This window comes from Protobothrops mucrosquamatus, unplaced genomic scaffold, assembly GCF_001527695.2.
Source record: "Protobothrops mucrosquamatus isolate PMUCROS unplaced genomic scaffold, P.Mucros_1.0 scaffold1122, whole genome shotgun sequence".
In the NCBI taxonomy this organism is placed as follows: Eukaryota; Metazoa; Chordata; class Lepidosauria; order Squamata; family Viperidae; genus Protobothrops; species Protobothrops mucrosquamatus.
The window spans coordinates 156,951-181,182 of NW_015387340.1; the positions used below are offsets into that span (position 1 = coordinate 156,951).

The 24,232-nt window shown below is 47.1% G+C and overlaps 1 protein-coding gene across 1 annotated transcript in view; it reads right to left on the reverse strand.

Moving 5' to 3' along the window:
• Positions 1–24,232, reverse strand: part of ABL1 (ABL proto-oncogene 1, non-receptor tyrosine kinase) — a 24,574-nt gene continuing 342 nt past the window's right edge. Inside the window, exons 2-11 of the mRNA XM_015820337.1 lie at positions 18,161–18,334; positions 17,539–17,834; positions 14,873–15,145; positions 8,599–8,683; positions 8,069–8,246; positions 4,627–4,811; positions 4,401–4,508; positions 4,190–4,279; positions 3,567–3,728; positions 1–3,066 (exon numbers count right to left, since the gene is read on the reverse strand). Coding sequence (XP_015675823.1) covers positions 1,439–3,066; positions 3,567–3,728; positions 4,190–4,279; positions 4,401–4,508; positions 4,627–4,811; positions 8,069–8,246; positions 8,599–8,683; positions 14,873–15,145; positions 17,539–17,834; positions 18,161–18,334 — 3,179 coding nt within the window. The 3' untranslated portion in view covers positions 1–1,438. The remainder of the gene's footprint in view (positions 3,067–3,566; positions 3,729–4,189; positions 4,280–4,400; positions 4,509–4,626; positions 4,812–8,068; positions 8,247–8,598; positions 8,684–14,872; positions 15,146–17,538; positions 17,835–18,160; positions 18,335–24,232) is intronic.

Here is a 24,232-nt window from a genome sequence, read left to right on the forward strand (position 1 = left end):
AAATCCAAAGACTAAGAAATACCATCTTGAATCCTTTGAAAGAACACACGTAAAGTGGAGGAAGAGAAGGAGAAGGAGAAGGAAAATGGGTGAAAAGATCGTTTAAAACTCCTGGATTTGGCAAACATAAGCTAGAGATGAAGAAGGGGGAGGGCGGAAATCCCTCCCCTGTTGAGTATTATAGAAATTAAGAAAAAGAGTTGTAGCTATTTACACATCTGAAGACAGAGTGAGGGTCTACAAAAGGTGTAATACTGAGATATGAACATAGTCTATATTACAAGGAGAGAGACTATTCACAAAAGTATTTGTACCCTTTGGAAATATTCAACCCACTCTGAATTTAGGGGTATCTCCCCCTTCACCTCCATTATTTCAAAGCTTAAATCACAGTTTCATATTTTTTTTTCCCGTTAGGCTCGGCACAAGACACAAGGGCAGCCTGGTAAACTGAGCATGCCAGCAAAGACTGCATCCACATTTGTTTAACCATCGCTTGTGAGGGGAAAAATAATAATTAAAAAGGTTTACGGATGGAGATGCTCGGGGTAAGGGAGGCAGTGAATCAAATATCCCCCAAAGATGCTTCAGTTGGTCCTCATAAGAGCCCTGCCTAATTTCAGACTGAAGGCTGCAGCGTACAAGAGACAAATGCTAGAGGGAGAATGGGGTGGAGAATGCGCCCATGCGCGTAGGAGAAGGAGTGGCAGAACTTGGGGGTGGTGGTGGAGTGAAAAGAGGCATCAGCCTAGAATCCCTATGTAGCCACAAACTAACTAGGTCCCACCTCCCTTGAATTTCACTAACCCTTATCTAACTCCTAGCAGGTGCTGATCTTTCGCTAAGATTCCTACGCAGAGGCTTTCAGCAATAGAGTAGCTTAATTGAACCTTCACGTGTGAACCTGATCTTTCGCACCTGACAATGTGCAAAGAGGGCTAAGTAGGAAGCAACCCAGAGAGATCCCTGCAATCAATTTGGTCTTGACAAGTGGTGTCCCACTTTCCACACAAAGCTCACCCTACAAGCAAACAAGCATTAGTTAGAACGTCCCAAAGGATGCAACGTTAAGACAAGTTAAGCTTCACCAGACTTGGACATCCCAGAGTTAAGAATGAGACGGAGGGAAAATCCCGACGAGAGAGATGGAATGGGGGCGGGTAGGTGTATGAGGAGGGGTTCTTGTTTCACAAGGTGGCTTGTGAGGAGCAGAGGATGAGCATATCCTGAGGGTGAGAGCAATCCAATCAAAGCAACATCTGGAATGCTCAAAGTCAATGGTTTTGGACAACCCCAGAGGATCACTAAGATACAATCCACATGGCTAAGTCTGTGTGTTGTCTCTCTGAGGTGTGGGGTCCATTATTCTGTCCCGGGAACCAAAATGTCTTGGGTCAGCTCCATCTAAAGTGGGTGACCGATTACCTCCCCACTTCTGCTACCTCTGAACAATATCGCTGATTTCTTTGACTGAGCTGAGCAACTTGCTAAAATCTGGGGTGGTGGCAGGACCTCCACCAGCTGTGGCAGGGCAGATCTGAAGCTCCCGGAGATTGTTCTCCAGTTTGTTGATGGCCTCTCGGAAAGCAAACTTATTCCGCATCTGCTGGATGGAGTCCACATAGCTGACGCAGAAGGTGTACAGGTTCTTGCCTGCTTCCAGGACGGCGCTATGGCTGACCATCTGTTCCGAGTTCTTGCTGATGGCGTTCCGTAGGGTCTCAGAGCTCTCCAGGACCGTCCCCTTCGTGACGGTACCACTCGCTATCTTCTCCGGAGGTTGGCGGGTCTTCCTCAGGGAGACCCGAGTGGAGATGAGAGGGATGAAAGCTGTGGAGGTGGGCTGATCTGCAGCAAGAGCGGATGAGATGGTGGGAGGTGACGGAGAAGGAGAACCGGCCATCAAGAGCAATTTGGCGGATGAGGGAGACTTTGGTACCGAGGTCATCAATGCCTTTTTGCTTCCTTCTGTGGACAAACTGGACTTGGGAGTCTCAGCATTTACGGGGGGCTCTGCAGCCACTACTGTCTGCTTGCCCTTGGCCAGGGACCCTTCAGGTCCTTCGTGGCTGGGCCCAAGACCCACCTTGTTATTTTTGCCCGAGTTCAAGACCGGAGGAGGTGGGGCAGGTTTGAGCTTCGACAGCTTCCCTTTTTCCTTCTCTGGGGCCGGCTTCATCTTGCGTAGACGGGACTCCTCGCCCAGACCTTTGCCAGCAAAGAAGCCCAGGGTGGCTTTGCCCACTGTGGTCTGCTCAGTCGATGGACCCCCACAAGCAGAAGGGAGCAAAGGCTGCCTCCGGCTGAGTTTAGGGGTAAGAGTGGGCGGACTGGAGCCTGGGCTGCTCACGGCCTCTTTGGAAGTCTCTTCCAGCGTCTCCTCGTTCTTCTTCAGCAACCGAGGACCCGAGGTGACCATTCCCCGGTTGATTGGATCAGCCTTTGCCTCGCTGGCTCGTTTCCGAGGCAGGGCGGGCTTTTCGCTCTTGTGGCCCCCAAAGGTTGACGAGTCAAACTGGTGCCCCATGGACTGTGGGTTCCGAGGGAGGGTGACCGACTTCCACTCGGTGTCCCTGCCCCCGTGGGGCACGCAAGAGGCAGAGCAGGAGCGCAAGAAACGCTTGCTGGAGATCATGCCACCGTCCTCTTCGCCGGGACCCGGGCGATTATTGGCCGAGGAGCCCGATTTTTTCCAAGCATTTGGGGTCAACAAATTGGAGTTCCCAGTCCCATTGGCCACTCCGGCTGCCTCGTTGCTGGCGTTGGGGAACCTGGAACGGTCCTCTAGATCAGCAGGTTGTGTGAGCAAGACCCCGTTGCTGCTATCTTTGGTCTCGTCCTCCCCGACTCCTTTATGCTCCAGGTGGCCCTCCGCTTCCCGGAACGAACTGCTCCGCTTCGGAGGGGTGGGGGCCGTTTTCTTTTTCTTCTTGATCAGAGCACTGAAAAGATTGGTCTTTTTGTCTTTCGGGAGCAAACGGTCATCTTCATTTAAACTCCCATCGGCAACAGCCCTTTCTTTCCGCGGCAGTACAGGGGACACTGCTGGTTCGTGTTCTGTGCTTTCTGCAAAATAAAAACAGACGCAAGATGTTGTGAAACATCCAGCCGGACAGGGAAGGGGTATCAAGTAGGGAATTAGCCTTGAATCATTGCATAGTCACAAAAGATCCGACACAGACCCCTGGAACCTTAACTATCTATTCCCAATCAGCCTGGGGAGATTCCTACAGAGGTAGTCCATGGTTGCAATGTGTGAAAAACAGCCGTAAGTCATTTATACAGTGCTGTTGTGACTTCAAACGGTCACAAAATGAACTGCTGTTTAAGTCGAGGACAGCCTGCATGATAGGCAGAATACCCTAAAGTAGTTATCTTGAAACCTACAGTTGTGGATCTGATCGCTTGCCCCTAACCCAACCCCTTAAGCCAGTATTTCTCAATGTTGGCTATTTTAAGATGTGTGGACTTCAAACTCCCAGAATTCCCCGGCTGTCGTGGTCGTCCATCGGCTGCCCACCCTCTTCAGACAGTGTCCCATTATGGTACAGAAGAATTGAACGGACCACTTTCTGCCGGGCCCTTCACAGGCACCGCTTCCAAGTTCTCGGCGTCCTTCCACTCAGCCATCTTTCGAGACGACCTGGTTTTCGTGGGCAGCTCTGGTGCTTGCAAAAAAGGGTTGGCCACACTCCTCCCCGTTTTCTTCCCCAGCTCTTTTTCCACTTCTGAAAAGGAAAGAGATAAAAGAAAAAAAATTGTATCAGATTTAAGTCCAAATTAAACAGCTGTTTTGCAAAGCCACGAAAATTTTGGGCTCGACTGTGGTCGTAAGTTGAGGGCTGCCTAATTTTTCTCAAGACAGCACAGGAAGCCAAATATTAGCAGCTGAGACAGGATTCCAGGTACAGGATTAGCTTCTAAGTGGAGGTGTTAGAGAACTTATTTTTGCCCTTTCTGCACTCAGAATAAAGACTTAACTTATGTCGTGGCATCTCCGGGAAGGAAGGAAGGAAGGAAGGAAGGAAGGAAGGAAGGAAGGAAGGAAGGAAGGAAGGAAGGAAGGAAGGAAGGAAGGAAGGAAGGAAGGAAGGAAGGAAGGAAGGAAGGAAGGAAGGAAGGAAGGAAGGAAGGAAGGAAGGAAGTTTTCCATTGCAAAAAAAAATAAGAAATATCTGGAGGCACCCACCATCTGAAATGCTGGATTCTTGAAACATCGTCTCAAACGCTTGATGGATTTCGGCAAAGGACGGTCTCTCTGAAACACTCCACTGCCAGCCTAAAGAGAAGATCAAGGGAACAACTGGTGAAAAATGCAAGAGTGAACTCTAGAAATATTCTCTCTCTCTCTCTCTCTCTCTCTCTCTCTCTCTCTCTCTCTCTCTCTCTCTCTCNCGGGCGCTCCATGCGATAGTCCTTCTCCAAAAGTTCATACACTTGCGACAGGTCAATCCCAGGATACGGGGACATGCCGTACGTGGCGATTTCCCAAAGCAAGACACCAAAAGCTGTGAGGATGGACAGGAAGAGAGTGAGCCTCGCTCCTTGTTTATATACAGTAGCTCTGAGCTGGGTGGTTTTCTTGCAGACAAGGAGCCTTCCAACTCTCTTATTCTGTATTCTTACCCCAGACGTCAGATTTGATGGAGAATTTGTTATAAGCCAGGCTTTCCGGCGCAGTCCACTTGATAGGGAACTTAGCTCCAGCGTGGGCGGTGTACGTATCACCAGTCATCAACCTACTTAAGCCAAAATCAGCTACCTTCACCAGGTGATTCTCTCCCACCAGGCAGTTTCGGGCAGCGAGATCTCTGCAAGGGCAGAAGAAGATGGCTGTTAAGAAAAGATCGAGGGAAACAACTTTTAAAAAAAAATACTCCACAAGGGAAAGCAGGAGTAAGGTTAAGAACGTGCCGAGCGAAGGCAAATTAAAACAATGCTGAAACAAGTTTTAAAAAATGCTGAACTTAAAAAAATCTTCAAGAGTAGAAAGACATAGAGAGGAAGATAACACAGGTAGTATGATTTGCAGTTTGGATAGGTGATACATTAAACAGGGAGATATAAAAATGTTAGAGAGAGAGAGAGACAGAGTAGGATGGATGGATGGATGGATGGATGGATGGATGGATGGATGGATGGATGGATGGACAGACAGACAATAGACAGAGAGAGATAAACAGATGTGATAGATTGCACTGGAGTGCCAGGCTATACTAAAAGGAGGAGGAGGATTAGTTGACAGACAGATAAGGAGATGGATAGAATCCAGGGAAAGACAGATTAGACAGACGGAGAGATAAGACCACGTCGGTACACCTGAGAAAAAAAAGAGACGGTGTTAAAGATCCAAGGACTCACACTGGTTGGTAAATAAAAGAAGTTATTTTTATTGAGAAGGTAACATTGAGAAATGGCTAAAACTCCCTAAGATAAAAGAGAGAGAGAGAATTTCTCCACCCTACGTCACATAAAATTGGACACTGATCCAGGGCTTCTGCTTTTGCTCACACTGGAAGAAGATCTGTCGGAGAAGTTCACTTTGCCTTAAGCGGGAGCAAAACAAGTGGCAGTTCTGTCATTCAACATGAATGATATATCCCCGAGGGCACCTCAATTTGTCCCACGTTGTTCAAGCACAGCTTCTGTTCTTCCAAAGTAGCACCACGAATGGGAAACAGCGCCTCTTGAAAGGGTGAAACCTCAGATGCTTGAGGTCCTCCAAGAAGACACGGGAATTTGAAAACCACCGCAGATCAGAAGACACAAAATACAGAGGAAATACCCCTATCTCCTCCACTGACGTTCTAGAATTTCCAGATCTTCTCAGGTTTTACGCTTAGGCAAGAGAAATCAAATAGGGGGTACCTGGCGCGCCACAGCAGTAATTGTGACAGAGATCTAGGGATCCTAATGGACAGTCACCTAAATAGGAGCCCGCCATGTGCTGCAGCTGCCAAAAAAGCCCATACAATCCTACCCTGCATCAACAGAAGGATAGAGTCAAGATCACGTCAAGTGTTAGTACTACTTTATACAGCCTTGGTAAGACCCAACTTGGAGTACTGCAGCCAGTTTCGGTCACCGCGATACATAAATAGTTTTGAGAGCCTAGAAAGAGTGCAGAGAGGCCCAACCACGATAATAATAGCTTTGGAGGATAAACTATTACGATGAACAGTTACAGGAACTGAAGAGAAGGACGAGGGTAACAATATTTGAAGGGCTGTCACATAGGAGAGGGGGTCAACCTATTCTGCAAAGCGCCTGAAGGCAGGATAAGAAGCAACAGATGGAAACTTATCAAGGAGAGAAGCAACCTAGAACCAAGGTGAAATGTCCTGGCTGTGAGAACAATTAATCAGTGGAACAACCTGCCTCCAGAAGTTGTGGGTGGCCAAGTTTTTAAGAAGAGATTGGACAACCGTTTGTATAAAATGGTATAGGGTTTCCTGCTTGAGCAGGGGGTTGGACTAGAAGATCTCCAAGGTCCCTTTCACCTCTGTTATTCTGAATGGTGTAAAGTCTCCTGCCTGAGGAGGGGGTTGGACTAGAAGACCTCCAAGGCCCCTTCCAACTCTGTTATTCTGAATGGTATAAGGTCTCCTGCCTGAGCAGGGGGTTGGACTAGAAGACCTCCAAGGCCCCTTCCAACTCTGTTATTCTGAATGGTGTAAGGTCTCCTGCCTGAGCAGGGGGATGGACTAGAAGATCTCCAAGGCCCCTTTCACCTCTGTTATTCTGTATGCTCTAGAGAGCCATGGGGTTTCTCACATTGGGACTCTCCCCAGGACACGGGCTTCACAAATACCAGTTTTCAAAGTCACAGAGAAGCATCTTGGCAGCGTCTACCTCCAGTGGAACAGAGTCCCAAATTTAGCTTGGCGACCGGGGGGGGGGTGGGGGGAGTTAGGGGAAAATGACATAAGAAGGAGACTTTTTCATCCCCCCCCCCACTGATGGAAGAGTGGATCAAGTCTCCCGCTAGGCTTTCCTATTAGGGCGATCAGAGACCATTTCCCCAGACAAAGAATGCAAAGCATTAACGGTAATTGCAGCTGGCTTAAAGGTCAAAATCCTCCAGACGGACAGGGCTTGCAAAGATGGTTAATAGAGAGTGGGAGACAGATAAAGCTCAGACAATAAAGAGTCGTGAAAGCCGGGGATGACAAGGTGAGTGAAGGATGGACGTCATCACAAAGGAGCTTTGGAGGGAGAGGCAGCCCAAGAAGAATAAGAGAGGGAGAGAGAGAAAGAGAGAGAGATGAAAAGAAAACGGAGAACTTCATAAGGAGAAGAAGGTCTTCTAATAGAAGGAGAACAGGAGGGTCATTATGGGCAATTTGGTGCCGTTCCCGGAGGCCCTTGGCCGGCTTTGTCTCACAAAGAGCTGTGATGAGTGAGGAAGATGGTTTCACCGCCAGCCTTATTGCAAAATCACAAAGGCACACAAAGGCACCCGGAACGGCGGCTCACCTCCGCTGGGCAAGACACAAATGGGTCAGGGGAGACTTTCCAGGGGTTACGAACCCCTTAACAGATGCAAACCGAGCCTTCGCGGTTCCTCTCCGGCAAGCATCTCAGGAGGTTTCCTCTGGGAGGGTATCAAGGGGTATGGGACACTGTGTAGAGGTACGCAAAGGTTCAAATATTGGGCCCATCTTGGGTCAAAAAAGGAGGGGGCGTCCATCAATTTCAGCTGATGTCTCGCCCCAAATGGGTTTAGCCGGTCCCACTTGGTCCAGGCGAAGGGGCTTGCCGTGGGCCCCTGGCTGTCAAGAAATTTTGGCTGGCGGGATTGAGGAGAAGGGCTTTTTCTGCTGTGGCCCCTGGAACAATGTGGCATTGGAGGTGAGATCTGCTTCCACCCTCCTGGCCTTCGGGAAGACTCTTCTGGAAGGGAGAGGAAGAGGAAGAGGAAGAGGAAGAGGAAGAGGAAGAGGAAGAGGGAGAGGAAGAGGGAGAGGAAGAGGGAGAGGAAGAGGGAGAGGAAGAGGGAGACGGAGAGAAGGGAAGGGAAGGAGTAAGTAAGTCTGAGAATGGAGCTGGCATTCTCTGCCCATCCTACCTGTGGATGAAGTTCTTCTTCTCCAGGTACTCCATGGCAGAGGAAATCTGGGTGGCCATGTAGAGAAGCACAACCGCGTTCACCTCTTGCCGGCTGCAATCCCGCAAGAAGTCCAGCAAATTCCCGTAGGTCATGAACTCGGTGATGATATAGAACGGGGGCTCCCTCGTGCAGACCCCTGCCAAGTCAAGACAGACGCTCAAAGGGAAGCCTCCCTGTCTCGGTCAGGCTTCAAAAGCTGAGCGCGAGAAGGAAGGGCCCAAAGCCCGGCTTTTCCCAGATAAGACCCCGGAGCTCCGGGCCCTCCGTAGATGGAAGCCACCTCAGAAGAATTAATTAAAGACCTCGCTCTGCTTTTTTTAATTTTTTTTTTACTTTTCCTCCTTTTTAGTCATCCATTGCCAGCCCCTGACAAAGAGCTGAGACGTCTCGACGTGAAGCTACGGTGCAGTAAGCAGCTCCTTCGCCTCCCCGGTGCCAGGCAAGGGTCTCCGGTGTGCACGGCCGTGCTCGGGATTTATGTCACTTACCCAGTAATTGCACCAAATTTGGATGCTTGATTTCTTTCATGACGGCGGCTTCTTTCAAGAATTCCTCTACCTCCATGGTGTCCTCCTGTGACGAGAACAGAGAAGAAAAGAAGGAATCAGGCCCAAAGGCTGGTTGCTGGCAAAATAAAGCTATTTTCAGCACAATCAGTAGAATATATCTCCTTCTTTCCTTCCTTCCTTCCTTCCTTCCTTCCCTCCCACCCTTTCTCCTTCCTTCCTTCCTTCCTTCCTTCCTTTCCTTCCCTTCCCTCCCTCCCACCCTTTCTTCCTTTCTTCCCTCCCTCCCTCCCTCCCTCCTTCCTTCCTTCCCTCCTTCCTTCNCTTTCAGAACTAGAACTCACGGTCTCCTGCTTTCTAGCCTGGTCCCTTAACCCCTAGATCAAACTGGCTCTCTATGTTTCTCTTGAAATCTCTCCACCCTTCTTAAAGTTGCACTGCCCACTTCGCTTCTGCCCCTGTCCCAACCCTTTGCCCATCTCCAATCCTAATGAGGTTCCTGACCCTGAAGTAACCAGGATGAGAACAAAGGACAGATCATAGGATGGAATCCTTGCCAATCAAAACAGCTTTTCCCTTTGATTTTTTTTCTCCCAAGGATAACATGGAAAACTTGAAAGAACCTGTGGTGCACTTGCAAAGGGATTGTTGGGGTGGAAATAACCCTCCCCCTTCCCCAATATTCACTCAATTCACATCGGTGGAAACCCATTTCCTTTTTTCCAGAAATTTCATTATCAAGATTGTTTTTCTTGTTTTAGGCCTGAGGTGCAAAGACGCAGGGGAAGTGCAAAAAACACCAGTAAAATCAATCCAATTTCACAGGAAACCCACAAACACCACCCATTTTCCCTCTGCCCTGTTTTCTCCAGCCCCCTAATCATCTTTCTTGCTCTTCTCTGGACTCTTTTTCCAGAGTCCCAGCATACTTTATGTATCGTGGGTGACCAAAACTGGATGCAGAATTCCACTTTCGGGAGAGGCATGAAATTCACTTGCATGAGGTTGCTGTCCCATGCCCAGTCTGAGGTAGGATTAAAATACGAAATCGCCCAGTAAAATGGTACTTTCCAACAAAATAAAAACACAGATCTGTGCAATAAAATCTGTGAAATTAGAAATTAATTGGGGGGGGGGAATAAACAGTAATCCTTGAAAATAAAACTCACCATTACAAACCCCCCCCCAAGCATTTCTCTGCTATCTTGGGTTTTTCTGCACGTTTCCATTTACTCCAGCAGACAAAAAACTGCATTGACATAACGTACAATAGGAAAAGAGCAGAACGGAGGGAGGGCAGCTCAGAGTCTTAAAAGGACTATTGATTCGAAAATATAAGACAATCAGACCCATAGCCTATTTATTCCAGGCTAAATAGCATCCTTATTAGTTTACCAATGAGTTTGAGAACGTTGCATGCAACATTGAACTGCAGTATCCCACACTTTGGATCAAATAACCCAGCAATCCATAATTTGATCCTGGAAGCGCTGTAGAATCTTCGTTAATTCTTTTTTTCCCCTGCAATGAAGCTATCTAATCCTCCATGAGGGCCATTCCTGGTGATGGCCATTACTCCAGAGCATGCAGTTGCAAGAGGGAGGGAGGGAGGAAGGAAGGAAGGAAGGAAGGAAGGAAGGAAGGAAGGAAGGAAGGAAGGAAGGAAGGAAGGAAGGAAGGAAGGGTGGAGGGTACACAAACAAGTACCCTAGCCCTCACAGAGGACCAGTAAGGGAGCATATTTCAATCTTAGCAAAATTCAGATGTGTGGACTTCATTTCCCAGAAATCCTTGGCTTCCATAGCCAGTGCTGAGAATCCTGGGAGTTGAAATGCACCAATATGGACGTAGCCAAGGTTGGCGACCCTGGCCTAGACAAAGGTTGGGTTTACACCACATGCTGTTCATTTTACCAAATCCAGAGCGGCTTGACTCCCACATAAACCTAAGCCATAAATTATGGTTTATAAAAGCACGCCGAGCCAAACCCAACCCAACCCTCATTTGGCTTTCCTCAGGGTGTGAACCAAGCCACAACGATGTTGAAATAAAAAGAGTCAACTGAGAAAAAAAACAGAGACTGGAAGAAAAATGGAGAAAGAAGAGGTAAGGATCCAGGTATTAGGAGGAAAAATTAAAATATGGACGAGATCTGGAATGGGGAAACTGAGGCAGCCAACAAAATCAACATCGTTCCCAATTGCAAGGAAGAAGGAAAGTCATCATCTTGATCTAAAAATTACAAAACACCCTTCCTTCCTTCCTTCCTTCCTTCCTTCCCTGCCTCCCTCCCTCCCTCCCTCCTTCTCTGGATCCAGACTACAGTCCTCAACTTACAACCATTTGTTTAGTAACCATTCATAGCACTGAAAAATGACTTATGACCGGTTCCCACACTTACGACTGCTGATACATTCCCCCCCCTGCAAAGATTCCTATGCAGAAAACCGAGCGAGAACAGCTCTTCCAACACATCCCCCGTGCTTCTGCTCTGTGTGTGTGTGTGTGTGTGTGTGTGTGTTGGGGTGAGCTTGTTGTGTGTGTGTGTCTGGGCAAGCGTCCCACGCTAATTGAAGTCTTATTTAAGGGCATCACCGAGCTAAATGTTGCGAGGAGGAGTATTGAACAGGGCAGTGCCAGCCATCATTTATCTCTCTGCAGAAACTACTTTGTCAAACCAGCTCGCTCTCTGTGGCTCCCAGCAACTCCGAAAACAGGATAATAAATAGTCTGCGCAGAAAAATAATTAATCACCAGCCGAAGTCCAGTCGGAACTGCAGAGGCGGCTTCCTTCCCACTGTTCGCTCAGCTCGGAGAGCACCACCCTTGCTGGCGGAGGCAGGCCTAAGGGAGACTGTCCAAGCCATTTTCAACAATTTCCTCCACCCTTCCCATGAAGAAAAATTATAGTTCTCAAGAGCTTCTCCCCATTCCCCTTCCTCACATCCCAAAGTGATCACTAAGGACTGGGTCTCCCCCTGCTGGCTTCTGAGTAGGGAGACGAGGGGACTGAAAAGGCTTCCGTGCTTTGTTGACCCCAAAGACCCAGCCGTAATCTTGAACGTCAAAAGGCTAAATTGACAGGTTTAAGAAAAGTGTGTACAGGGGCACACATTCTGTCACTAAGTGAGAAGGTGGCAAGACCTGAAGGAGCAGGTTGGGGGGCAGTTCCTCCTGGAGAACACGTATGGGGTGGCTAAGTGTTGACACCAACTTGGTGGCGTGTAATCCATCAATGGGTCAATGCAAAGATGGAGCTCCCTTTGAGGAGTCCATAATGTTGGGAAAGCTGGAAAGAAAGAGAAGAAGAAGACAACCAACAGCAAGTGATTGGGCTTCATTGCTATGGAGATAGGGCAGAGCTGGAAGACCAGGATGAAGACAGATCCTCCTGGAGAAGATTTATCTATGTGTCCCTAATAGTCCATAGCAACCTGACATAATCAATCAATGGATCAATGCAAAGACTCAGCTCACTTTGAGAAGTCCGTCATGCTAGGAAAGGTGGAAGGAAAGAGGAGAGGATGAGAGTGGAGACACAGTTACAGGGCTGATAGGGGCATCATTGGAAGACCTGAAAGACCAGGCTGGGGACAGATCTTCATGGAGAAAACCTATGGGGTCCCCAAGATTCAACATTGACTGGATGGCCCATAATCAGTCATCATCATGGACAAACTATATGGTTGCTAAGAGTTGACATTGGATCAATGACACCTGATCAGTCAATGAGTCAATGAGAAGATGGAGAACAAGACGATGACCAGGTGGATGGACTCGGTTACAGTGGTGATAGGGGCATTGTTGGAAGACCTGAAGGACCAAGTTGGGGACAGATCCTCCTAGAAAAAATTATCTGTGTGGTCCACACTGACCTGATGGCAGTCAATCAATCCATCCCTTTCTATCTGGCAAGCCATATAAGTCCATGCAAGCCATACAAGGCAAGACAAGAAACAGCGGATGGAAACTAACCAAGGAGAGAACCAATCTAGAAACAAAGAGGAATTTCCTAACAGTTAGAACAATCAAGGGCTTGCCTTCAGAAGTTGGGGGTGCTCCATCATTGGAGGCTTTCAGAAAGAGATTGGACAGCAGGGTGTCCTGCTCGAGCAGAGAGTTGGACTAGAAGACCTCCACGGTTCCTTCCATCTCTGTTATTCTGTGTTCTGTGTTCTGGGTCCCAGATACGTTCTAATGCTGGGATGGATGGAAGAGGACAGAAGAAGACAACCAGCAAGAAGGTGGAGGGACTCAGTTGCAATGGGGATGTGGCTACCATAGGGAGACTTGGAAAAAAACAGACTAGGGATAAGAGATTCTCCGGGAAAAAAATTCTATCTTTTTAGTCACTAGGAGTTGAAAATGGCTTGCTGGCATTATAATCAATCAATCAAAAGTGACAGGGGAGAGGGAAAATGTGAACAGATGAGTAATCTAAGAGTTAGATAGCTGGGTGCCAGAGGGAGAGCAGGACTGCCTTGAAAAACAAGAACCCGGTGTAACATTATTTGACGGGCTCCTCGTTTTTTGTTTTTTTCTCCAGGGACAATTTGGCAAACTCAATAAGTCAACAGCGGTCCAGGAAACCTGGTTCCATCCCTACGACTGGGCGCCTTTCAGCTTCTACGTCAGAATAATCACTTGGGCTGCTTGATATATTGTGCGTGAAGATGCAGGGAAGACAGATATTGAAATAAAGTGGTTCTTAAAGCCATTTCTGCTCTATCACCAGTCGCCCCTTTTCTTGGGGAAAATAGATGCTTTCCTGGAGGGGCAGCTTCAGGGGAAGAGATAAAAAGCTGTGATGATGAATGCAAGGCTTGTCCTTCGTGCTCAGGAGAGAACTGGAGGCAATTTGGAGTAATAAAGAGATTGGCCAGATTTAATGCCACGAAACCAGCTGTAGTCCTCAACTCAACTCAGCCCAAAATTTCTGTTGCTAGGCGACAGTTGGTTAAGGGAGTGTTGTCGCCCCATTGCCGCAGTTGTTAAGTGGATCGCTGCAGTGGTTAAGTTAGCAACAGGTTGTTAAGTGAATCTGGCCTCCCCACTGTCAGTAGGTCGCAAAACGGGATCACCTGACCCATTTTTTTTATCCCTTAGGTTTTAGGAGCAAAAATCTCCATTGTTGAGTTGGCCCTTCTTGTAGCATTAGCCAAGATTCCCGGTTAATAGCACTAGGTGGCGCGATTTCCCCACTGTTAATTTCAAACGGATTTAGGATTAAGGTTTGAATGGGACCTATTTGGGGGGGGGGGAGGGCTTCTTGTACTTAGAATGGCTTAGAATAGAGCTGGAAGGGACCTCGGAGGTCTTCTAGTCCAGCCTCCCCCCTCGAGCAGGAGAACCTATACCATTTCAGACCAGTGTGAATTTATTTCTGATTTCTTTTTTAACTTAATTGACTTAACTTTGGGGAAGATCCAAATTCTCCCCAGTTCCTTCCTTCCTGTCACCGTTTTTAAAACAGGAAGGGAGGAAGGATTTGGATCTTCCCAAAAATTAAGTGAAAAAGGAAATCAGAAATAAATTCACAAGAACAAGAAGCCACCCCCTTGAGGTCCCATCCAAACCTTAACCCTAAATCCATTCGAAATTAAAAGTCAGTTACTAACTTCCCAATCGCAGGGATTCGCTTAAGAACTGGGGCAAAAAAAAGGTCGTTATGTGGAGCCAAATTCACTTAAGGACCGTCTGTCTGGCTGGGCAATGGGAAATCTGAGCTCAATTGCGGTCTGTAGGTCAAGGAAAACCTGCGTTCTCAAAAACATTTTGATGGGCTGAATAAGCTCAGATATTCCTCTTTCAGCTCATTCAGTGTTTTCTGCAGCGAAGCAATTCCCAGCTGATGGGAGGAGATGCTCCTGCTTTCCAAGTACAAAATCTCTCTCTCTTTTTTTTTTATTGATCATATTTTGTGGTAGCTCACGCCCACGACCCAAGCCAGGGTATGAAAGTATAAAATAAAAGCGAACCCAGCCATTAAAAACAGCTTGAGATCCATAATTCTTCACGAGACAGGTTTCTAAAAATTGCCTAAAGAAAAGGGCTAGGAGGTATTCAAAGCCTGTTCGAAAAGGAAGCGAAAAGCTATTATGCAAAATAACGATGATGAGGAGGATGATAATAATTATAATAAGCGACATCTTTTCATCCATTAATTTCGGCCTCTCCTAAAAGTCTGGTTGTTTATAAAGGCTTGGCGGGGATCGAATGCAATTGAGGATTTAAAATTAAGACTCGCCACTCTTACCTTGAGGGTCTTCACCGCCACGGTGAGATTGTACTTCTTCCAGACGCCTTCGTACACCTCCCCGTATTGTCCACCCCCCAGTTTGTGCTTCATGGTAATGTCCGTCCGTTCGATCTCCCACTTGTCGTAGTTGGGGGACACGCCGTAAATGGTGGGCTTGTTCCTCTTTGGGGCAGGATAATGGAGAGTGATGATCAGGCCATCAGCCACGGTCGAGTGGTGGTGGACCAGCTCAGCCAAGGTGTTGAAGCGGCTTTCTGAAGAGACGTAAAGCTGGAGAGAAGCAAAGAGAAAAGTCTTCTGAAGTTACGCTTCTACGTGAAGGCGGGGGTGGCCACGATTGAGCCACGAAATTTCTGCTGCTATGCGAGACGGAGGTTAGGCTCGGAGGTCCTCCAGGAGGGCCTGTCCCAAGCCTGATCCTCCAAGTCTTCCAGTGAGGTCCTCATTGCTCTTTCTGATCTTTCCTTCCACTTTCCCCAACATTATAACTTTCTCAAAGTTCAAAGTTATAATGGACCTCGAAAAAGGGAGTGACCCGGCTTCAACGTTCGAATGCCTGCCCCATCCATCCCCGGGACTTGTGTTCACACGACTGCATTTCAGGCACTCGTTCACATGACTGTAATTTGTTATTTTTGTCAGAAACCAGTGTTTATTTCTCCTTGTGTTGTCACTGCCTTCTTCTGGACGCATCCTCAGCCCTGGGATCTCCTGGTGGTCTCCCTTCCAGCTACCAATGAGGTCGGCCCACGGGTAGCTTTCCCAGAATCCGCCAAGATCAGGCAGCCCCTAGACAGGTTCCCGCTTATCAATAAATACAGGCCCCTCTTTGCAACCAGAAGGAACGGCTGCTCTGTTATATTATGATTAATTCAAGGCAGTCAAAACGATTATCAGTGGCCAGAAACTGCAGCCGGCCAAACACAAATTATTCATCCATACACTTGTAGCGGCAGGCTCCCTGTCGTGACAAAAATCACTCTGAGAGATGAGGCACCAAAGAAAAGAAAAAAAACCAGAAACGAAGAAAGAAAGAAAGAAAGAAAGAAGGAAGGAAGGAAGGAAGGAAGGAAGGAAGGAAGGAAGAAAGAAAGAAAGAAAGAAAGAAAGAAAGAAAGAAAGAAAGAAAGAAAGAAAGAAAGAAAGAAAGAAAGAGGAGGAAATTTACATCCCACGGTTATCAGCCATGTTTCTTTCCTGCATGAAAGTCACCTTAGAAGTAGTTACAATTCTTAGGGGGGGGTGACTAAAAGTAGTCCTTGACTTACGACTGTTTATTTAGGGACCATTTTAAATTGCAAAGAAGGGAACTATGATCAGTTCTCACGCTTACGACCGTTGCAACATCCCCAGGGTCACGTGTACCAAAATTCGGGCGCGTGTTTAGGAAGGCTGCCGAACCTGGGGGTCATGTGATCACAGTTGTGACCTTCCGATAAGCCGATGGGCAAGCCGGATTCGCTTAACGGCTATGTGATCCGCTTAAGGTCACAGGATGAGTCACTTAACGACGGTATCCCTCAGCAACAGAAGTTCCGGTCCCGCTCGTGGGCGTTAAGCGGAGGACTGCCTACCTACAGCTTCTTCCTCTACAGCTTTTCGATAGGAGCAATTGAAAAAAAAATAGCAATTTGACCTCGTTCGAAATTCCTCCTCTGTTTTCTGCGCCCTCTTGATCCTTTCGCAGCGGCTGCCTCCCGCCCCGATTCCCCAGCCTCCAAAAACAGCTCTATTTTCAGCACTTGCAGTTATTAACTTGCCCGATTAAATTAATAACGGCACGATCGGGGAAGATGCACCGGGAGCGGCAGAAAAGAGCTCCACCTGATTTCTCCCGACAAATCCCAACCGGGCCCGAGATACGATATCTATTTCATCAAACAACTTAATATTGTTTCGTACTGCAGGGACCGTGATAATGGGGCCAACGAGAATCTAATTCCGCACAGTTTCCAGGATGGTTATTTTTATTAAAAACAGAAAACCTCCAGCTGATAAGACTCTGATAAGGAGCCGGTGGACGTGGGTGCTAATGAATTCCCATCGCCGTTATCTCTTCTTGAAAATTCTGATTAAAACAACTTGGGGTAAGAAAAGGAGCATTAATCTTTTCTGCAAAAAGTCTCCCCAGCCGTTTCCATCGAGCGAGGATGGACTGTCCTCTAGTGGAAAGAGAGCAGCAGGTGCTCCTTTGAGCAAAATTACACAAGCTGTAGGTGGTGGGACTCACGGCCATTAGAGACAGTCCTCGACATACAACGGTTCATTTAGTGACCGTTCAAAGTTACATCTTTTTGTGGACCGTTTTTCACGCTTACGACCGTTGCGGCGTCCCCCAGGATCACGTGATCAAAATTCAGACTCTTGGCAACTGACTCGTATTTATGACGGTCGCAGCTTCCCGTGGTCACTTAACAACTGTGTGGCTAGTTTAACAACTGCAGTGATTCACAACTGTGGCAAGGTAGGTCGTAAAACGGGGCACAACCCACTCCACCTGCTTAGCAACAGACATTCTGGGCTCAAAATAACCTGTAGAGAGTTTGGGTTGATTTTATTCTACAAAAATAAGATCTGGAGATGCCTCCATCTGAAGCGTCCCAAACACACCAAGCTGGTCACTCGCTGTGTGCTTGTGGAGGGTCAACGTCAACGGCACTCACCTTCCCATCCGAGGCGGTGTTGATCCGGTAGTGGTAGACCCTCCCCTCGTATCTCAAGGATATGGACCGCTGCCCAGGACTGCTCTCGCTTTCCCGTACCAGAAAGCTGCCGTTGATCCCGCTGCTCAGCAGATACTCCGCCGCATTGCGGGACACCGGTCCATGGTACCATGAGTGCTTTTCCAAGCTGTTCACAGGGGTGATGTAGTTGCTGGGGACCCATCCTTGCCCGTTCTTCGTCTGGGCTTCGCACCATTCTCCATTGTGGTTGTAACCCAAGACTCGAAGTTTTTCCCCTGTGGGTAAAGAAAAAACAACACAATCACGACTCTGAGAATTGTTGAATGTTACTTGGGAGCAAGTGGTTCACAGGCAATGATTAAAACACAGCAAAGGAAGGGGATATTTGTAGTTCGGTCCTGGGTGTTCTCCGAACTTGAGGCTTTTCTTCCAGGCGTCTCATGACCCAACTAGACAACATCATCAGGGCTAGTGAGTGTGGCTTGCTCCCTATTTATACACAGTAGCTGTGAGCTGGGCTGTCGAAGTGGAATTCCTTCCCCCAAAGGCCACCCTTTTCTTCCTTCCCTTCTTCCTTCTGCTTTCCATTTGGAGGACTTACCTTTAGTGATGCTGAGTGTGTTGTCCCCGCTGGCTACGAAATCGTACAAGGCCACAAAAAGATTCGGATCATTTTCGCCCGGAGCACAAAGGAGATTTTCCTTGGAATTCCAGCGGGCGGCCTCGCTCAGACTCTGGGGCTCGAACTCGGAGGCCACGGGCCGTTGAAGCGCTTCTGGTGGGAAGGGAAGGGAAAGGAGAGAGGAAGAAAGGAGAAGGAGAGAGTTCATTTTCTCGTTTGAGGAATCTGGGAAAAGCACAACTGAGGAAGGAGCCACGAAAGAAAGAAACGCTGCTGCAACCGAGAAGTGAATGGGTCTATTGTGAGGCCTGCACAATGCCACAACTGCAGGGCATTCACTTCCCTTCAGGTGAATCCTCTTGCATTCAGTTCGAGGGGACTGGATGGGATTCCCTGGAACAAAGAGGGATTATTGGAGAATATGGTTCCATGCTGTCTAAATTCAACCCAGCATTTAAAGTCTGAATTGCAGAGATCTGTATAAATACTTCACTGAAAAGAGAGGGGGAAAAAAGGGGGGGGGGTGACTGTTATCACAGCCTCTTTTGGCTTGGTTTGGCTTTTGGTAACTTCAACATTTCTTCTCATAGACATTTTCTCTTTCTCTCTCCTTCTCTCTCTCTTTTTCCTCTCTCTCTCTCTCCTTTGCTTTTTCTCAATTCACCAAAACTGGAGGCAGAATTACTAAGGCTTTGTAGGGCTTACAATGGTGAGAAATGGTGGGAAAAGAACTCAGAATAACTCCATCTTGACTGCGGTAGGTATAAGTTGAAGCAAAGATGGGCTTTGACTGACTTTGACCTGTAGGTTGGCTTTTTTTTTTAAAAAAAGTAGTTTATATTTCACTGTTTGGTGTACAGAGTCTCTCCCCCCCCCCTCCCTTTTAATCCATAATCAGCCACTTCAGGTCTTGTAAAAGGAGCCGAACAGGCTCCTATATATTAAAAAAATAAATTCATAAAAGGGAAACTCTTTCATGTCTGCTCGGGTTCTAAGGCAGGAACTTAAGCATTTGTTCAACAAAGACTCCGGCTTTTCTGGTGCAGCAACATCCGTGTTTATAAACAGGGAATCACCGTTGGGGAAGTGCAAATTGTTTCCAACTGTTTGCAAAGAGGGAGGTTTTTGATCCGTTCCCCCCACCCCACCCCACTCTATGGAGGAGCCACTAAGCAAGTTTGTTTTCTCTTTTCTTCCAGAGACCATCCACCTGGTTCCTTTTTCAGGGTTTAGCAGGGGCTGATGGGACTTTTTTTTTTTTCTGCACGGGAGGGGTGACGCATAATGCAAGCGAGGGGAGAGACTTCGGGCTTTGCCAACTGGCCAGGTTGCTTGCTGCCAAAATCTTTCCTTCTTCCGGCCACTTAAGATAATATTTACCAGGTGGAATCAAGTGGAAAAGAGGATACAAACCAAGATTGGTGGAAACCACAAAAGGAGAGCTTGGTTAAGTGCCCTGGATTGGTATCTTTGGAGCTAAGCCAAGTCCTTTTTTTAAAAGAAAGAAAGAAAGAAAGAAAGAAAGAAAGAAAGAAAGAAAGAAAGAAGGAAGGAAGGAAGGAAGGAAGGAAGGAAGGAAGGAAGGAAGGAAGGAAAAAAGAAAAAAAGAAAGAAAGAAAGAAAGAAAGAAAGAAGGAAGGAAGGAAGGAAGGAAGGAAGGAAGGAAGGAAAAAAGAAAAAAAGAAAGAAAGAAAGAAAGAAAGAAAGAAAGAAAGAAAGAAAAGAAAAGAAAAGAAAAGAAAAGAAAAGAAAAGAAAAGAAATATTGGCTCACCCAAGACACTAGCTTAAAAGCAGTTGGATGAAATCACTGGGAGTTCCTTTTAGGAAGCGCAGCATTAAATAAACAAAAAAAGTAAGGAAGTTTGAGGGATAACTTGCAGGTTGGTGTGTGTGTGTGTGTGTGTGTGTGTGTGTGTGTGAGAGAGAGAGAGAGAGAGAGAGAGAGAGAGAGAGAGAGAGAGAGAGAGAGAGAGAGATTCATTTTTTAAGGAGGATTGAGAGGAGCTGAGGAAGGGTCAAAGAAGGGCAGGCCAGCTGGGATGGCCTTGAGGTCCCACAAGGGAAGACAGAGGAAACTGAGCGTGTTAAGCCAGCAAAGAAATGGGTGGAGATAGGATAACACCCTTCAGACGCCTAAAGAGGGAAAGTAGAAAATGTCTTAAATGTGCTCTCCACCCTCTCTGAGTTCAGGAGGTGGAAACACAATCTTAAATTATGAGTTGGTGGATTCATAATTCGTCAGGGTAAAAAATGAGAGTTCTTCAATGGTAGAATGAACTTTCGATGGATTCGGAGATTCCCTTTTTGTTGATTGTGTTCAGGTACATAGTGTAAAATAGAAGAATTGAAAGGGACCTTGGAGGTCTTCTAGTACAACCCCCTGCTCAAGCAGGAGACCCTATGCCATTCCAAGCAAGTGGCTGTCCAGTTTGCTCTTAAAAACCTCCATTGATGGAGCACCCACAACTTCTGGAGGCAAGCCCTTCCACTGGTTGGTTGTTCTCACCGTTAGGAAGTTTCTCCTTAATTCTAGGTTGCTTCCAATTAGTTTCCATTCATTGTTTCTTGCCTTGCCTTCTGGTGCTTTGGGAAATAGTTTGACCCCCTCATCTTGGTGGCAGTCCCAAAAGTGAAACAGATGTTGATGGCCTTCAAACAACCAGGAGATGGAGGCAAGGGGAGATAACACCAATCCAAAGACTGCAGATCTGTTGGAAACCTTCTTGAATCTAATAAATATTTGTAGCTCAGGGCTGAAATGAGGGGTCGTTGGTTCTGTCTGACCTTGGTTGTTTTCTTGCAGATGTTTCATTTTCCAAACTAGGTGCCATCATCAGCACCGGTGATGTTACCTAGTTTGGGTAATGAAACGTCTGCAAGAAAACAACCAAGCTAAGAGAACACCAAGGACCTTCTTGAATCCATATGGAATCCCTAAACGAGATCCTAAGCAGGCCTCATGAATGCATCAAAAATCAGATGTTAGTTCCTTCAGAAGATCTCTACAAATTGTAAGCCAACATGCCTGTTGAAAGGAGTTAAGGGAGCCACTCGGTCCACGTTCAAGGTCCAAGTGTATCAAACCCCAGATCCAAAATAGGAAACGTGATCCTTCTTCGTCCACTCAACCTTTTTTGGCAATCCCAAACCACAACAGACTCACAATTGGAAGTCGAATTTCCTGCTGTTTTATGATGATGGAAACCCAGCTCCCGGCTCTGGATAAGCACCAGGATTCCTCTGTGTACCTCCAGACCATCATTCCTGGCTTCCAAAGTCAACAAAGGAAGGCAATGACTCTCGAGTAGAGTTTCTCAACTTTGGCAACTTGGAAGACGTGTGGACTTCAACTCAGCCGGCTGGGGAATTCTGGGAGTTGAAATCCATACCCCGTCAAGCTGCCAAGGTCCTGAAACCCTGCTCCAACTTTCTCCCTGGTGTTGTTGTACAGTCTCTGCCTCCTGACATTGGCCAAGTTGTGGAGATTTACAAACCAGGAACCTTCTCATAAATTAGCTACTAAGATTCATCCTGGTAAGTCGCAGACTCTTCGCCCTTCCCTTTTTCATAACAGATTTTTCTTGTTAAGATACATTACGGCTAGTTTTTGACTTATGCCCACAAGAGATTTGTTAAGTGAGTTTTGCCCCACTTTACAAACTTTCTTGTCACAGCTGTTAACTGAATTGCTGCGGTGGTTTAGTTAGTAACCTGGTTGTAGTAACCTGGAATCTGGCTTCCCCTTTGACTTTGCTTGTCAGAAGTCGCAAAAGGGGATCGCGTGATCCCCCGGGACACTGCAACCGTCATAAATATGAGCCAGTGGCCAAGCGTCCGAATCTTGATCACGTGACCATGAGGATGCTGCAACCGTCGTAAGTGTGAAAAGGGGTTATAAGTCCCTTTTTTCAGTGCCGTTGAACTACGGTAAGTCAAGGACTACCTGGAGCTTATGCTGGTCTTACCAGCAGGTGTGGCAATTCTCACTGCTGCTGGGTATACCTAATCTAACAAAGAGAAGGATCAGAGGTGCTTCCTTGATTGCACAAATTGGGTATGGCCAATCTAGAGAACAGAAGGACTAGGGGTGACATGATAGCAATCTTTCAATATCTGAGGGGCTGCCACAAAGAAGAGGGGGTCAACTTATTCTCCAAAGCACCTGAAGGCAGGACAAGAAGCAACGGATGGAAACTGATCAAGGAGAGAAGCAACCTGGAACTAAGGAGAAACTTCCTGACAGTGAGAACAATTAACCAGTGGAACAACCTGCCTCCAGAAGTTGTGGCTGCTCCATCACTGGAGGTTTTTAAGAAGAGACTGGACAGCCATTTGTCTGGAATGGCACAGGGTCTCCTGCTTGAACAGGGGGGTGGACTAGAAGATCTCCACGGTCCCTTCCAGCTCTGTTCTCACTGATTCCTAAAAAAACTGGGCTGATTTTTCCAATTTTGAGGGTTTTAAGGAACAAAATTAGCCCTTTAAGGTATCTGTTCTACCTTTAGAGGCCCCCACCACAAACATCTAAACCCAAAAGGCTTTAGTCCTTGAAGGTCATTATTTACAACCTTGCTTCTTAGGTCCCCCAGGCAGGCAGAGAATTTTAATACAGCCTCCAGTCCCAAAAGGTCCTTCTGAGCCGATTGTGACTTAATCGAGAAACAATTGTGTTATGTGAAGACCTAGCAGATATTGGAAAACAGCCATCTTCTAACATTTGAGGGGCTGCCACAGAGAAGACAGAGGGGGGGGGCAAATTGATTATCCAAAGCACCTGAAGGCAGGGCATTTTTTTCAAACTTTTTTGGGTTTGGGGGAGGACTTTTTTGGCCATCTTTTGACACTCAAGCAACCACAGAGCTGACTGGTGGGAGAAAAATCACGTGCCCCTGTTTCTGCTTTCAAAACTGACAGGCCGAGAGGGGAAAAAATAAAAATCTTGGCCGTCCTGATGTTTGCATTTGAGTGGAGTCCAGAACTCCTGACTAATCCACCATTGAAATCCTGGAAAAACAAAAGTTATTAAGTACAATACCACGGGAAAGGGGAGGGGGGGATATTTCTCCTCAATTTGGAAAATACAGATGGTTGCCCGCTGCAAAAAAAAAAAAAAAAAGGAGCAGAGTCACGATGCGATGAAGGGACTTCAACAACTCTGAGCGGAAAGTATGTGATGAGCTAGAACAAACATCGAATGGCCAACATTCCCCAGAAATGCCATAATTAATATGATTAATCCTCCCCCCCCTGGTTGCAAGCCGGCCCAGCAAATGTCTTCCCCATTCTCAACACGGATTGGGAGTTCACTCACCTAAATCCTAAATCCCAAAGAATCTGCACAGATGGAAATCCGAAGGGAACATTAAACTTAGCATGGAAATATATGAAGCTAAAAGCAGTCATGGGGACAAACCAATTCTCCCCCCCCCCCCCCCCCCAAAGAAGCCTTTTTTGGCCAAAATCACTGCCTTTTTCTTCCCGAAATGGAACTGTGTTTAAAAATTCTTCTTGGAAAATCCAAGTGATTTCATCCTTTTTTTTTTTAAATCCACCAAACGGATACCCAGAGGTGTCTGTGAGGATTAAGTTTCCCTCAGCAACTTTCCTCAATATTCTTTAACCATACATGGAAGAGAAAACAGGCGTAACGTTTGCTGAGGACTAGAAGTTAATAGAAATCACTTGGTTGGGCCAGTACCTTTTTCCCATGTGGGAAGGGAGGAGGAGGGGGAGTTGTTGTTGTTAAGGAGCAGGAGGAGAAAGAGAAGAAGGAGAGAAGGAGAGGGAGGGGGAGGGGAGGGGAGGGGAGGGGAAGGGGGAGGGCACGAGGAAGAGGACAAGGAGAAGCACACGATCCTCTCTCACTTGAGCATGGCATGAGGTTGGCCAAGGGGAAACTGAGGCAGCCAAGATCCATTGCTTATTCCATTGCTCTGTTTTCTCCTGGAAAAGAAAGGGGGGAAAAGCAAAGAAGGAAGGAAGGAAGGAAGGAAGGAAGGAAGGAAAGAGGGAAGGAAGGAAGGAAGGAAGGAAGGAAAGAGGGAAGGAA